Source organism: Rattus norvegicus, chromosome 6 (assembly GCF_021556685.1).
Source record: "Rattus norvegicus strain SHRSP/BbbUtx chromosome 6, alternate assembly SHRSP_T2T, whole genome shotgun sequence".
NCBI lineage: Eukaryota > Metazoa > Chordata > Mammalia > Rodentia > Muridae > Rattus > Rattus norvegicus.
This window is the reverse complement of record NC_141539.1, coordinates 22,927,898-22,943,726: the sequence shown is the minus strand read 5'-3', so window position 1 is coordinate 22,943,726 and position 15,829 is coordinate 22,927,898. Positions and strand designations below refer to the sequence as shown.

General features: G+C 43.0%; 1 protein-coding gene, 1 long non-coding RNA gene and 1 pseudogene across 7 annotated transcripts in view; 2 read left to right on the top strand and 1 right to left on the bottom strand.

Annotated features, from left to right (window-relative positions):
* Fez2 (fasciculation and elongation protein zeta 2) overlaps nt 1–15,829 on the bottom strand; it is a 39,948-nt gene that overhangs the window by 13,624 nt on the left and 10,495 nt on the right. For 3 of the 6 annotated variants that reach the window (XR_015622175.1, NM_053600.3, NM_001414905.1), the window contains exons 3-5: nt 13,116–13,232; nt 10,882–11,023; nt 8,804–9,072 (exon numbers count right to left, since the gene is read on the bottom strand). Coding sequence is in view for 3 of the 6 variants with exons in the window: in NM_053600.3 (NP_446052.2) it covers nt 8,804–9,072; nt 10,882–11,023; nt 13,116–13,232 (528 nt within the window). In the remaining 3 variants the exon portion in view is untranslated. Of the gene's footprint in view, nt 1–2,840; nt 7,142–8,803; nt 9,073–10,881; nt 11,024–13,115; nt 13,233–15,829 lie in introns of those variants that run through there. The other 3 variants (XR_015622176.1, XR_015622177.1, XM_087554910.1) reach the window with 2 other exon arrangements.
* Nucleotides 273–11,071, top strand: LOC148005087 (uncharacterized). The gene is made up of 4 exons (XR_015622229.1): nt 273–344; nt 732–1,007; nt 9,699–9,811; nt 10,519–11,071. It is a non-coding gene; the product is annotated as an uncharacterized LOC148005087 (long non-coding RNA).
* Nucleotides 2,743–2,900, top strand: LOC120093475 (U2 spliceosomal RNA; annotated as a pseudogene).

Here is a 15,829-nt window from a genome sequence, read left to right as displayed (position 1 = left end):
AGGAGTTTGTATTTCCACAAAATGCCCTGCTCGGAATGGAATGTTTTGCATGAACGCCTACATAGGCAGGAAGGTGATTCAGCATTACAGCATTTGCCTTATTGTTGCCCTTGCTACAGACAAAATACCAACGTCTGTGGCAAGGCTGGGGGAAGGAAGGGGTTATTTGGCATAGAACACAGAGGCTTCAGTAGCACGGACCATTCAGTTGCCTCTGACCATTTCCTTCCCTGGCAAGAGTATGGATTAAGAATCTCAAAAACATCCATTCTCTGAAAACTTTCCTCAGACAAAACCAGGAGCAACAAACACAGTGTAAGCGAGATCTAAAAGATAGAGAGGAGGTAAGAGCTCTGAGCCCGTGTACAACCTGCCTGCGTGGCCCAAAGGAAAAACAGTAAGCCATTCCTAGCTCTTCCCTCTGGAGAGCTCTGCACTCTAGATTCCTCCACCACCTCTAGATAACTCTCTCCGTACCTGCTATTTCCTTGAGCTAAGGCCTCTGTAGACCTAACATTTGCTTATTCAGGACTCAGCAGTAAGAATATTGTTAATATTCTTTGTGGGGCTGTTGTGCAGTTTAAAATGAAGTAGTGCACAGGAAGAACTCAGCAATGAGCTTAGAAAAGATCAATGTTTTTGAGAAGTGTGGACTCTATTCATTTACAGAGGGCTGGAATAACAGGCATCATTTCCAAAAGAAATCATGGCGTCCTCTTCCATTTGTCCAGAACAACAGAAACTGCATCAAGTTGTCCAAAGAGAAATGAGATGATGACTGAGAAACACTGGGCTCCTGACTGCAGGCCAGAGCAGAACGGACTGGAGAGCACAGGAAGAAATAAGATCCAGAAATCAGCTCAAGCTGTGAGGGTCTTCATGAACAGTGAAGAGAATCGGAAAAGTTCCTGCAAACTCGAAAGCAGTAAGAACCAGACACGATGCTGGAGTCTGTCCGGTACTCTCTATAATTCTCTTCATCAGCTCTTTCTACACAGGACATTTCAGTAAGTCAAGTAACAAACAAACAACGAACATATTCAACACAGGGAAAAGCAAAGCTAAGAAGGAGACCAGAGGGGTTGGGGATTTAGCTCAGTGGTAGAGCGCTTACCTAGGAAGCGCAAGGCCCTGGGTTCGGTCCCCAGCTCCAAAAAAAAGAACAAAAAAAAAAAAAAAAAAAGAAGAAGAAGGAGACCAGAAGACTTGAGCTATTTCTGCCTGAGGGCCTGCTCTGTGCCTCATCTGAGCTGACCCACTCGGTCTCTAACCAGGCAGAGCAGCTTCCAAACTTATAGAACCAAAGCTGTGTCAGGAAAAAACATAAATGAATAAGGGGAGCTTTTCACTGACTTTTATACTCATTCTCATCTTCCCTTCTGCCACTAATATTCTTATGCTTGGGGAACTCAGAAGAGGGCGAAATATGGCTGGAGAGATGGCTCAGTGGTTAAGAGCACTGGCTGCCCTTCCAGAGGTCCTGAGTTCAAATCCCAGCGCCTCCCTCTGAAACTCAAGCTCCAGGGAACATAACACCTTCTCTGGCCTCTGTGGGTGAGCAACAGGTACTGAAGTGGTGTGAAATATACACATAATTTAAAAATAATTTAATTTGAAGACATTTCCATTCCCCACAAATCACGTCAGATTAGATAGTTTAACAATCATCGAGTACTAACTAAATAGTAGTTTTAGGGACTTTTTTATAAAACAAATTTCTTAAAATTAAGCAAAAAATAATAATAATATTAGAAAGGTATGAGGAAAAATGAAAAGCAATAGAATGAAAACTACCAAGTACAAATGTTCAGATAGCGGATACTGCCTGAGCTGTGAAAGTGGAGTTGAGTGAGGGGCACACGCCCTTAACCCCAGCATTTGAGAGGCAGAAGCAGGAGGATCTCAGTCAGTTGGGGGCCAGCCTGATCTACATAAGAGAGCTCCAGGTGATACCTTGTTTAAATACTTTAAGAAAGTTAAATAGTTTCAATGTGAAGTGTAAAGTTTAAGAGAATTCCGCCAAAGTTTCTCTTCAAAAACCCTTATATCCAAGTTTGAAAATTTGAATTATCCAAAGCAGATAAATACTAACTCTTAGGAGATGTTCTTCACGATAAAGGAAAGTACAGAGTATAACTTAGCTGTTCAACCCCTGCCTGGCATGTGTAAAGCCCCAGGTTTAATCCCAAAGAAGCAAGGGAGGAAAGAAGGAAGAAGGGTAGGAAGGAAAGAGAGAGGACATGAGGACGAGGAGGAGTGAGGGAAAGAGAGAAAAGAAATACTATCAATTATCATCCACAAATTATTGTCGAAAATATATTAATATTTGGATTTGAGGGATACAAGACAAAACTATCCTTTCACGGATAACTGTTTAAAAAGGAAAGGATCAATCAGTGCCTTCTCCATTATTTTCTGTTAAATCATCTTCTACCACTACGTGGGAAAACTGTGCCCAGACAACATCCATCATAGTTATTCCTTTTATTTATTTTCAAATAGAGACAACTGGTCTACCTACCAGGTCCCTTGCTGGGCTACTAGCTTAGACATACATAGAACAAAGGTCTGTAGTTGGCCCAGGAGCTTGTGAGGCTTGAAGATGGATAGGTCAATGCATGGCCATCTTGTAACCTAAACTCAGGCTACTGAAGAAGTGCTAAATAGCAAAACCTTAGGACAGAACAGGGCAACATTTTATATGAATTATATGTTATGGTCTGTCTATTCAAATCCAAATTGATCGCTTCTCGGCCTTTTGGCTAAGATCAAGTGTAGTATCAAATCCAAATTGAGTTTATATTTTCCCTCTAAATTTTAGAAAATATTTCTTTTTATTTATGCGTATGCATATCTTGCCTGCACGTATATATGTGAACTGCATGCATGAAATACCCTTGGAGGCCAAAGAGATCATTGGATCCCATAGAGTTAGAAATGGCTGTGAACCAACTGATAAGGGTGCTGGAAATGATTTGAGGTCCTCTGAAAGAGCAAACTTTCTTAACTATTGCGCCCTCTCCAGTCCCTTCCCCTAATATTAAGTATACTCAATTCAAATAAAGAGCTGGCCAGCAGTCTCTGTACAAGGTCAGAGAGAGAGTAAGATCCTAGGCTTTGCTGGCCACACAGCCTCCAATGGAACACTTTAACTCTGTCTCCACAGTATAAAAAGAGTCACAGGTACCAAGAAGATGAATAGATATGGCTGTGTTTCAATAAAACTTTATTTATAAAATAGATGGAGAAGAAATGTGGGGCAGTAGCAATCTGCTTTGCTACCTTTGCAAAGGTTCATTTAAAAATTCCAAATTAAGGAAAGGGAAAAGGGGGTTCCTGGTACTTTTATTTTTCCAAACAAAAGCCAAAGTTTCAAGTAGATATGTCAGAATATACCTTTTAGGTTGAGAACTAGAATTAAAGTAATTTCCAAGTGATCTAGTAGTGACTGTCTAAATGAAAACAAAATTCTCTTGCCTTAATGTCAGCTTTGAACAATATTAAATGGGAAACTATCAGTGGGGGTACTCTTGCAAGACAGGGAGAGACAAAGTAAATTGTCCAACTGTCATAATAAGGAGCATCAGAAACAAAGCAATGCATCTGTGGGAGAAAACATCCAAGGAAGAGCTTTTTCCATCCAGCTAGCTCTTCTCATCTTTAAGCGACCATCTTCTCTATGTCAAAAACCGTAATGTACAATCATCTATATTCAAGTTTCCTGCTTTCTCTAGAATTTATCAGTTACCTCTTGCTAATCTCCCAAGCATCATTAGAGGCGAGCTTACCAAGTTAAACCACTTAATAAATTTTCCTCCTACTCAGCTATTAAAAACAATGACTTCATGAAATTCTTAGGCAAATGGATGGAACTAGAAAATATCATTCTGAGATAACCCAGTCACAAAAGAGCACACAATTCACAGACCACATGAAGCTCAAGAAGAAAGAAAAACCAAAATGTGGCTGCTTCAGTTCTTCTTAGAAGGGGGAACAAAATAGTCACAGAAGGAAATACAGGGACAAAGAGTGGAGCAGAGACTGAAGGAAAGGCCATCCAGAGACCTCCCCACCTGGGGATCCATCTCATATACAGACACCAAACCCAGTCACTATTGCTGATGCCAACAAGTGCTTGCTGACAGGAGCCTGATATGGATTTCTCCTGAGAGGCTCTACCAGAGCCTTACTGATTCAGATGAGGATGCTTGCAGGTAATCATAACACTGAGCATGGGGACTGCAATGGAGGAGTTAGAGAAAGGACTAAAGGAGCCAAAGGAGGTTGCAACCCCATGGGAAGAACAATAATATCAATCAACCAGATTCCCCAGAACCCTCAGGGACTAAACTACCAACCAAAGAGTATACATGGAGGTACCCATGGCTTCAGACGAATATGTAGCAGAGGATGGCATTGTCTGGCAACAATAGGAGGAGAGGCCCTTGGTCCTGAGAAGGCTCATTTTCCCAGTGTAGGGGAATGCCAGGGTGTTGAGACTGGAAAGGGGATAACATTTGAAATATGAATACATAAAATGTCCAATTAAAAAAAAAAGAGTAATAAGACTCTAAACTCTCTAGAAAGTTCGAAGTGATTAGACCAAACAGAAAAGATATCTAAAGAGTAATATCTTTGCAGTCAAAGACTGAGAGTAAGACACCTCCCACCTGTCCTGTAAACCAAAGATTCATGGATCTGAAAGGATATGTCCCTTTTCATCCACACGATTACAGAGGCAGGTAAACAACAGTGTCTTTCAAGCTTGAGATAATTCTGCAGGTATAGGAGCAACTGAATTAAAACATATCCTGGAATATTTCAACTTGTTTTTGTGCCCAAGGGAAGTGCCTCTAAAAGTTAATGATCTGTGAAAATGTCTGATATAAACAGGAGCCTGGCTCTCCCACTCCCCTTCCCACCAAAAAAATAATCCTGTGGGAATAATATTAATTCAAATCCAAACTCCAAACCTTCTGGGAGTCAGTCTGAATCCACTAGAGGTGAGTGAGGCACTGATAAGCTGCAAATGAGCCCTTCAGGAGCCTGCACTGTGTATGACATGGAGGTTGGAGCCAATGACTACAACACAACCTGGTACGACAGCAGCTGAAGAATCTGCACCTCAAATACACATAAGAACCATCTCAATTACTACAGCATAGGCAACACACGAGGGAGACGAATGCACCAAACCACAACTTCCTACCAGATCAGTGCATTTGAAAAGGTCAATCATACCTTTGCTTCTGGCAAGTACTAGCAAACCATCTCCTCATATTGTTAACAATGTGAAAAGTTAGAATTCTATTAATTTCAATGAGTCTGTATGAGTGAACTAGTTACACTAACCATGGTTTCACAATACAAATGTCAGATTACTATGAGAGATCTCCAAGCAGAATGTCTGGCAAGCAGGTAGTCATATACAATAACTAACATTTTAGTCATATACAATAACTAACATTTTCTCAGGGTATATTGTAATCTTAGACATAGTATGTCATTAAACCTGAAACTTAAGTCTCTACATCCAGAATGGCGGGGCAGGATTCAGAGATTCTTAGCTTCTGTGGAGCTGTCACCAGACACATAGATTCAAGACACAGATGTAGATCATCAATCTCTTATTTGTCCACAGAAATGCACTAGGTACCTTATACTGGGCCTAAAAACACTAAGAAAGCAAAACTAAATGTCCTATCTTCAACAAAGCATCACAGAGATGGGCACATAAATAAACAAGATTGGTATTTCGATGCTACTAGAAGTAATTAAAAGGTATCATACTAACCCCAAGAGAGGAGGCATCTAGTCCATTCTGTGTTGAAGGAGGAGTCCTTGAAGAAGGTTTAAAGAGCAGAAGACAATGCTTGACCATAATTTTGAAGGATGAGTTTAAAAACAGAAACAGGAAGGGAAAGGCAAAGAGTCAGGTGAGGGAAAGCCTGCTGCGGAAAAGTCTGGAGAACCATAAAGGGGCATGCCTTCACCTAGGCATCCGATCACAGCATCCTGCGAAGCAGAAGCACCCCCAGACCAGCCTCTACCATCCAAGTGCTGCTCCAGGTGCTCAAAACAAGGGAAAGCAGCATCAAGCCCCCTGCTGTCCCAAATCACACTGCAACAAGACTGACTCTTCTAAATGCCCTTCCAAACCGAGATTGGGAGAGGGGCTGACAAGCCTCTGTCAATCCCTGACCATAGCAGAGAAGCAGAAGCAACCACCACATCCACAATGACTGAGCAGCAGCTCAACCATCTTACTCAGCCAGCCCTGTTTCGAGGCATTTGCTTCCACTGACATCACAAAGGTCAAGCATCCTTTTGTATGTTTACTTGTTGGCTGGTTGTTTCTATCAGTCTTCTCCCTGAAGAATCTGTGCTCAATGCATACGCTTGGCCTGGCTTAGTCTCCACTGTATCTTGAACAGTGCCTGGCACAAGGAATAGTCCGCAAGATTGCCCAGTGAACGCACACGGTCATACTACCTCATACATATTACTACTTTAAAATTTTACACTCAAACCACAGTAACACTTCACTTTTATAAGATATGCATTATTTCCCTTACTATCCAATACAATCTCATGCCCTGATAAAATGTTCTAATTCTCTAGACAGCAGCCCAAACATTTACTCAATTTTTTTCTTGGGCAAATGTTTGAAACAAAACATGCTGGAGGACAAGAGCTGGATGTCTAATCCTTATCTACTCCCAGCAGATATTTCATCGGAGTTCATCACCTGGACCTAAGAGAACAAGCTGGCCTTTAGGGCATACTACACCAACTGTAAGCGGGTATATGTGTTGTTGTAAAACTATAAAGCACTGTTGAAAACAAAAGGAAGTTGTTCCACATCCAAGGAAACGTTCAAAGGCACTGATGGGAGGGAAAAGAGTGATGTCACTGGAAAAACAGGCAACGCACGCGTGTCCATGGAGATACCAGTTATTGAATGAGTATTGCTGTTGATAGTCCACTCAGTGAGTCATGTGCCACAACCACATGTTACATGAAGTATCCAGCAATCCATTTACCCAAATGGCCACTTGTGCACCACCTATAACTATCTTCAGAATCACCAGGTTCAGGATGTCTGTGTTACAGACAGGACGGTTTTCCTCTGGCATTTGAGCTAAAATAAGACACAGGAAACCAGTTTCAGAGTTGAGCCAGGCCGTTACCTGACTGAAGTTTTTAACACAAACAGTAGATCAGGACCAGGAAGCAACTTCATGAGTTCAAATACTATGAAAAAATAAATGGGGTTTTGTATGACTTTATTTCAAGTCCAATAAAGGTTTAACTGTAACTCCCCTGCTGTCTTGACAAATCCAGTTCTCGGTATAAATACTGTACAAAATTACACAATGGAGCCATGCTAACCCTATTTATATGGGAATTACAAAAAGAAGTCTTTAAACCCCTCTAGGGATAAATTTGTTTTTCTCAGCCAAGTGTTAACACCAATAAATACAGGATTTGCATGTAATCCCTAACACCAGTTATGGAGAAATTACCAACCATGCTAGGATTTACCAACTAAGCATTTCACTTAATCCCAATACCATAATAGGCAACTTAAAATAGGTATATTTTTATTAAAATACTACATGCAAATGAAAATATTATCCTTGATATTTTAAAGTAAATGTTCCAGGACAGTATAGTCAAACAAATACTAAACAGACATCTTTTCAATCAGTATTTTCAAAAACTAAATTCATCAGAATCCTTCAACGTGAATTTGTAAGTTCTATTCTTTCTAGAATTCTACAAATGGGCGTCACACTAAGAAAATGTGGATTTATTCATGTTATTGGCCATATTATTAATGGACCACATGGTGAGATAATGAATTACCCACACATTGGTGACCCAGCTACCTAGCAACTAGATTCTCCTCCTAGGATCCTATCAGCATCTGTCAATAAGATTTCATTCTCTGGTACATAATTCAAGACTTAAAGAGAAAACATCTATTACTTTAAACCATAATGAGCAGTTTGTAACATGTATTACTATGTTATATTGTAATCGACAAAAATGTTCATTTTAGAAAAATGAACCAACTTTTCTACTCTAAAAATGGAACCAACATTTGTTCAGATATGAAGTCAGGGTAGGACTATACAGTACCCCAACTGTTCACACACACACACACACACACACACACACACACACACACACACACACACACACAAATGGTAGAGAACTGACTGATAATATTTATGATGAAGTTTAACCAATGAAATCACTTTAGAAAACAAAATACCTTTTATGAAGGCTTAAGGTTTCAAATATTCCAATATGCTCTCACCTGTCAGTAATACTTCAGTTACACAGCCAAGTGGCTGATGTCACCCAGCTGCCACCCACAGCCTCTGATGAGTCACTAGAAACCTGTTTACATTTAGGTTCAGCACAGTTCTCAGCTGTCCCTGAAAGGACTCTCTTCATTTCTTATAATATAGCCCCCAGACAAGAAAACAGAACCACTCATAAGCATACCAGCCAAACTGGTCACTACAACTATCATTCTGAGGTAGTGAGGAGTGGCTGCTGGCCAGTCCTCTTCGCTTGAAGACATCGTCCTGTCCTTTCTCTTCTTCCACTGACTGGCCCCACACACTGAGGTGCAGAGACACCCAGACAGCACAGTAAGCATCACTAAGAAACCTTCCTGGAGGAGCTGAGGAAGCAGGTGCTAGCCAAGTCCCAGTGGTGCTCTGGTGAGAGGCTCAACACTGCAGCTACCAGTGGACAGCATCAGGGGCTTCCTGCACACATCACTTACTGTGCCTGGCATGTGACTTCTCTCATTCCTCCCATTCTGAGAGCTGCCATTTTTGAGCTTCTTCTTCTTCTTGGCTGTCTCCTTGTGTTCTTTCTGCTTGTTCTGCACTTCAATCAGAGCAGAAATAAAGCTGTTCTCCACTTCCTTCTCAAACTCCAGCTCATCTCTCAGGGCCAACTGCTGCACTAGCTCCTCAGAGTACTCCTTAATGGCCGTCTCAATTTCTTCCAGCAGTTCGTTTAGCTCAGACACTGACAGCCTTTTCACTCCTGTGGCCAGAAACAAAGTATATCGAACATTGAGATGCGACTATTTCAAGGCAGCATCATGGGTGTTTTAAACCAAAGGGCAAATCAAATCTAAGCAAATACACACTTTGGGATCTTCTCAGAAACTAAGAGGCTCTGGTGGGTACATAGAGGTGAGGTGAGTAAAGTACTCAGCTGAGATTTTTAAAAAGTAACCATTTTTTTGTGTATAAATCAAGCATCCCAGAAACAGTACTATAGTCAAGACTGAAATGAAGCTAGTCTGAGGAAAAGAACAAACACAGAAGCAGAGGGAAGGGACACAAACTGACAAGCAACCAGGCAGGGTTCTGGGAAAAGAGCAGTTCTGACAGGATCAAACGAAATGCTTGTTCAGTACTATATGCCGCCTCCTCTCATGAATCTGGCTGAAAACCGGGAGGATGAGAGGAGGGGCAGTCCATGGAGGTCACTTCAGTTCCTCCCTCACACTGCAAAGCAGGGAGCCAGGAGGCCACTGCTGAAGCCCTAATGTCTGCACCTCGAAATGGGACTGGGTGAGCTGGAGGGAAGGATTGAGAAAGGCCATAAAGTGAAAATGAGTTTATTCTGTGGACTTTAACACGATGTAACTGCTATCTTTACAGAAGGAAGAGGGAGGACAAAGATGACTTCCTGAAAACCCAAGGAGAGCACAGTTGTCCCCAGCTACAAGCCAAGGAGCTGGATTTTAACACCTGTCCTACAAAGCTCTGAGAAGGTAAATTCCACTGTCTAAGCTGCACAGTCTGAGGAACTTTCTCAGAATGCTAACTAATACATACTTCCTATATCTTATCATATCAAGACTGGATTTTGGATTTAGTACCCCAGCAATGCTAAGGGTTTATCTACAGAGCTATGGCCAAATCACATCAGAGGGGGAAAATGTAGTGTGTCAGAGAACCTTTCAAAGGTTAAAAAGAAACCACATAACACAAAGGGATTAAGGCGGCCCAGCCTCAGACTTCTGGGCAGGCCACAGATACAAACCCAGATCCTAAGAGGATCTTACCCAGCAGGGAACTAGGCGATAATCAGGATGCATCAACGCCAGCACCAGAGCCAGTCTCAGGGCAATCCGTGCTGGGGATGGCTATTCAGAACCTCTTCAGGACAACCAACCACATGGTATTTACAGTCCAGTGTGGTCATATACAGACACAGATCCAACTCTAAGAAAATCTCACTTCCCAAAATTCTTCAAAGCTACATCAAAGGCAACTGTTTGTAAACTTAGGAATTCCTTTCAATAAATAGATTACTATCTTGCTTTTTATGATCTAACTTTCTCTCCCAAAACTACATGCTGAAGTCTTAACCCGCAGTACTGTGGAATACACCAGGGCTTGAAATATTTACAGAGACAACTAAGTGAAAATGAGGTACGAGGCTGGTCCTCAATCTAATGTGACCAGTGTCTTACAGGAAGATGAAGAAGCGTGGGACACTGGTATGTACGGAAGGAAGCCCGGGGAAAGGATGGCCACCTACAGACCAGGAGGAGGCCTTGGGAGGAGCAAACCCTTAACCTTGGACCTGAGACTTATCAGAACAACCAGGAAATAAACTCAGGTTGTTGAAGCGACCCAGTCTGCATAAAATTCTCCCAAAAGCAAACTAATCCCAGGCTTGAAGAAAGTACAACAGAGTCCTGAACAATGGCGAAAGTATGTGCAGGGAATTATATGGCCAGAGGACCTGAGAAAATCAAAGCTCTCTGAAGATGGTGACATTCTGTGTTGGATGTAGACAGAAGGCACGGAGACTGATGGAGGGAGGGTCTCTTACGCTCTTCACAGCTGCTCATGCTAGAGCTCTTGAGAGTCTGAATCTCCTGGGAGAGCATGGAGAGCCGGTCTGACTGTGTGGGGGTCTCATCGTCTTCTAGGTCTGGTGACTCCTGCATCATTTCTTCAATTTCTTCAATAACCTTCCAAAACATGTATAATGCGTTAATCAAATAAATTCATGGAGAAAAGACCTGACTGTGCCACAGTGCTTACTGGACTACCCAGGTAGAGGGACATTAAGTGCCTACTATGTGCAGGACGCACATGTAAAAGTGAACACAGCTTATGGAATCTACAATATATGAACACAGAATTAAATAGAATATGATCTGGTGTGTCTGCTGCGATTCAGCAGACACTAGTACATCTTGATGTCTAATGTGCCATGAGTTACCGAGACACGGATCACAGTGACGGCTGAAAGATGGTAAAATGGGGAAATGTTCTCTACACCTCACAAGTGTGCTCAACACCAATATAATCTACAGTAACCAAAACTTTGACATAAAACTTACAAATATACATAGAAATAATCACAGATAAAGCAGGAAGTTAGCTCTCTAACTGCCAAAGAATTTCATTTATTAACTCAGTGAAGGACAAAGGGGTATTTTTTAAATTACCCAAACCAGAATCAGACAGGAAAAAGCTTCGAGAAGAAGGGCGACTCCAGGCACACACCTGGCTTTAATTACACCATGACCTACTGTCATACTGGGTATGACCCAAGCTGCACAGCAGTGCCTTGTCTGATTCCAGATTCTGAGAGAGAAAAAGGAAGTAGACCCTAGAAGAGAAAGCTACTCACTACTTAAAGGGGGGCTGGAAAGACATTTAAACATTAACGAACACTGTAAAATACAATTCAGTGGTGACACAGAACACCGCGAGTGCATCTGAAAGCACCTAGGCATTAGTGAATGTATCGGAGCTCTTCAGCTGGGTAAAAGCCACCCCAAGAGGGCCGGTGCCCATACAGAGCCGTGGACAGTACGTGAGGCGTTCCAGGGGGCTAGAGCACGAGATTCTGTGAGTCTTAAAAACAGAAAGGACGTGGCACCCGGCAGATTTCTTGGGGACCGAGACTGCTCAGGGTCACACACAGCTCTTTCTGAACTGTCATGCCTTCCATAGATAGCATTACCTTTCTTGTTAGCACCACAGTTGTCTAAGCCTAGAACAATCCAACCACAAACGTAATCAGGGAATCAGAAGGACATTCCTCCCGTGTACACGTACTCCTCTGACCTTCCCATAACATATCTCCTTACTGACCTTCCCTTCCCTGACTAAAAATAAAAGGTGACAGAATGCACAGCCTGCAGCCCACAGAGCCACTGTGGGCTCACTCTGACAGCAGGGCAGAGGCGGGAGGAGTACTCAGACAAAGACAGAGCTGACTCAACTGATCTCAAGCGAAGATAAGGCTGATATTACTGCAGCACCCCACAGGTATAAGGCTGATATTACTACAGCACCCCACAGGTATAAGGCTGATATTACTGCAGCACCCCACAGGTATAAGGCTGATATTACTGCAGCACCCCACAGGTATAAGGCTGATATTACTGCAGCACCCCACAGGTATAAGGCTGATATTACTGCAGCACCCCACAGGTATAAGGCTGATATTACTACAGCACCCACAGGTATAAGGCTGATATTACTGCAGCACCCACAGGTATAATGTTGGCTTCTTTCCACAGAAGAGAACAGACACTTCTCTTATTTGTTAAAATTCTTACCAAGGGCTCTACCAAAGCAAGCCTGGTGGGACCAAGCATGACAGCTCAAGCCTTTGATTTAAGCACTCAGGAGGCAGAGGCAGGTGGGTCTCTATAGCTCAAGAACACCTTAGTCTGCAAAGGGACTTCCAGGCCAGTCAGGGTATAGAAGGAGTCCTCGCCTCAAAACAAACAAAAAATACCAACTCAATATTCCAACTCACTCATATTTGGGTAACCATGTAAAAGGTAGAAACTGCTTAAGTTTTTTTAATTCTGGATTAAACACCAACCCTCTGTTGGCTAATCATAGATGGTGACTAGCTTGGAAATCTTCCCAATTCACAAAATATCATCGTCCCTGGACAGTGCATACCTTGTTTTACCTCTCCATCGAAGACTCACTGTCAATACTGACCACAATCTAAAGGAAATGGGGGTGTTCTGACAAGCATCGTTTGCTGCCACAGTAAGACACAGCTCTCAGCCCCAGGTTTCCCCTCCATACCTGGTCTGCAGTGAAGAGGGGCTCCTCGTTGACACAGGAGACAATGATTGAATGCATATCCAGCTGCTCCCTCAGCTCCTCCTCATCTGAGGTGTCGAAGGGAAGGCCATCACTCATCTAAAGACAGAAGCACCCCCATTTAAAAGTAAGTCCTTCTGATGAAACCGACATGTCTGAGTCTGAGACAACAGGAAAGGGCTTGCAATAGAGCTACTCCTCGGGAAGGGGGAGTTGGTAGTCACCCCAGACACAAAGCATGTCACATACTCCCCAGCAGCCGGAAGTACACTATAGGACAAACTTTAAAATGACAGGTGCGGCATGCACCCCTATGGTATAACAAACCTAGAGATCTTTTTCCAGAAGAAACAGTTACAAGGACAGTGTCAAAACTGACACCTGTATAGAAGAAAAAATACAATATCTGTTAGCAAACTATAAGGCATGGAGTGAATAGAAGGTAGCATCAAGTACATGGTTAACCAATGGGCACGTGTTAAAATTTTACCACGTTATCTACAAACTGCTTCCTACTATTCAAATACTCAGAGTAAAAGTAATCAGCATCCTGGCATGCAGGGCCTGTCCATGAGACACGCTGAGCCTCCCAGACAAATATCCAAAAGAAGAAAGAACATCTCTAGCTTCTCAAAACACCTTTAAGCCTGACTATGCTGGAGAACTTCCAATCGCCTCAGAGCCACTTCTACCTGAGCTCTGTGCACAGGAGGCTGACCATATGGACCAGAGCAAAGGATGCCCTTGACTTCCAGCTTTCAGCTGGGTTACACTTCACTGATGGCCACTGGGAGTCTGCAAGGTGAGAAGGAGAGTGCTGGGCGCTCATCCTGCTGTCCTCCTCTCTGCCAGAATGCCATTTGTCAGCTCTGGCTCTGTACCCAAGGCCACAGCTCTTGTCAAGCAGACTTCTCAGCTAATCTCTACAGGTTCTAGGAACTTCTCTCTCTTCCTTTTCATCTCAGAGCTGCTAAAGTACCAATAGCTGCAGCCACTCCTGGAGTACTGCTCACCTAGGAGCTGTCGTCTGGGTACTGCTCACCCAGGAGCTGAAACCATGCCTGGGTACTGCTCACCCAAGAGCCGTAGCCATGCCTGGGTATTGTTTACCCAGGAGCTGAAGCCATGCCTGGGTACTGCTCACCCAGCTGTAGCCGTACCTGGGTACTGCTCACCCAGGAGCTGTAGCCATGCCTGGGTATTGTTTACCCAGGAGCTGAAGCCATGCCTGGGTACTGCTCACCCAGCTGTAGCCATACCTGGGTACTGCTCACCCAGGAGCTGTAGCCATGCCTGGGTATTGTTTACCCAGGAGCTGTAGCCATGCCTACAATATACTGTTAATCCAGGAGCTGTAGCCATGCCTGGGTATTGTTTACCCAGGAGCTGTAGCCATGCCTGGGTATTGTTTACCCAGGAGCTGTAGCCATGCCTGGGTATTGTTTACCCAGGAACTGTAGCCATGCCTGGGTACTGCTCACCCAGGAGCTATAGCCATGCCTAGGATACTACATCATGCCTAATCAGTTTCTCTTATACCTATTCAACCCAAAATAAACTGCCCCTCTAGGAATACTGAGAGTTTTGTATCAGTAGCAATGACGAAAGCCACCTGGGAGATGCAACAGAATCAAGGAACTAGTCTAAGTCACCCACTGTCACATGACTTAGAACTCTATTCTCCAAGAGGATTAGCACACAATGAGAACAAAGCAGACAGGAAAGACTATGGAAGAAGAAACCATAACATTACATAGTATATCATTAAAATGATGTATTAATCAATTAGTATATATTATATGAAAGGCTAAGCAACTGTAATCTAAAATTTAAGCAATTAAATAAAAATCCTTAATTCCAAATGCTCCAAAATCAGCTTTTTGAGAAGCTTCATGATGTCTCAGAGGGAAATTCCTCTTATTAACTCAGTATGGCAGGTTGTGCTACATGTACCCCAAAAATATTAAAAATGCCACCAGACTATATAGATAAATAAAACAACACTATAATCATGTTTTTTTAAATATTCCAATTTAAAAAAATCCAAAGTCTAAAGCAAGTATTTTGGATATCAAACACTCAACCATTTATAAACATTTTAGCATAACTGAATTATCGTCTTAGGCAGACACGGCGGCATGGGCCTGTAAAACCAACAACAGGCCGAGACAGGAGGGTCTCAGCTCAAAGCCTGTCTCAAAACGAAAAGAGCAAAATGGCTGGGGATCTGGCTCACAACTGCTCCAAGCCCTAGGTTCGACCTCCAGTCCTGGGGGAGGGGAGGTTTATCTGGAAAAGCAATTTTATTTAGTAGTACATAGGATACATTTAAACTGCGGAGTGCAATGGAGCGGATGCAGGTCTCTAGAGTCTTCCCAGTTCCTTACACAAGAGTTTCGGAAGCTTTCAGATGAATGTCAGCCAGAATAAAGCCACTGAGAGAAAGAGGCACAGGAAGATGCCCCTGGCAGGCTGATTCCCACGGGAGTGTGGGGAAGACCTGCTGCTCTCCAGGTCTGCTGTGAGCACCGACTGCAATTCTCTGCTGAGCCTCGGGGACAATGCACCTCCTCTTCCTATCTCCCACAGCATCCCAGACCAGGAAAGGCCTAGCAGTGAGCACACACACACACACACACACACACACACACACACACACACATACACACACACAGTGGAATTTCAGAACACCATAC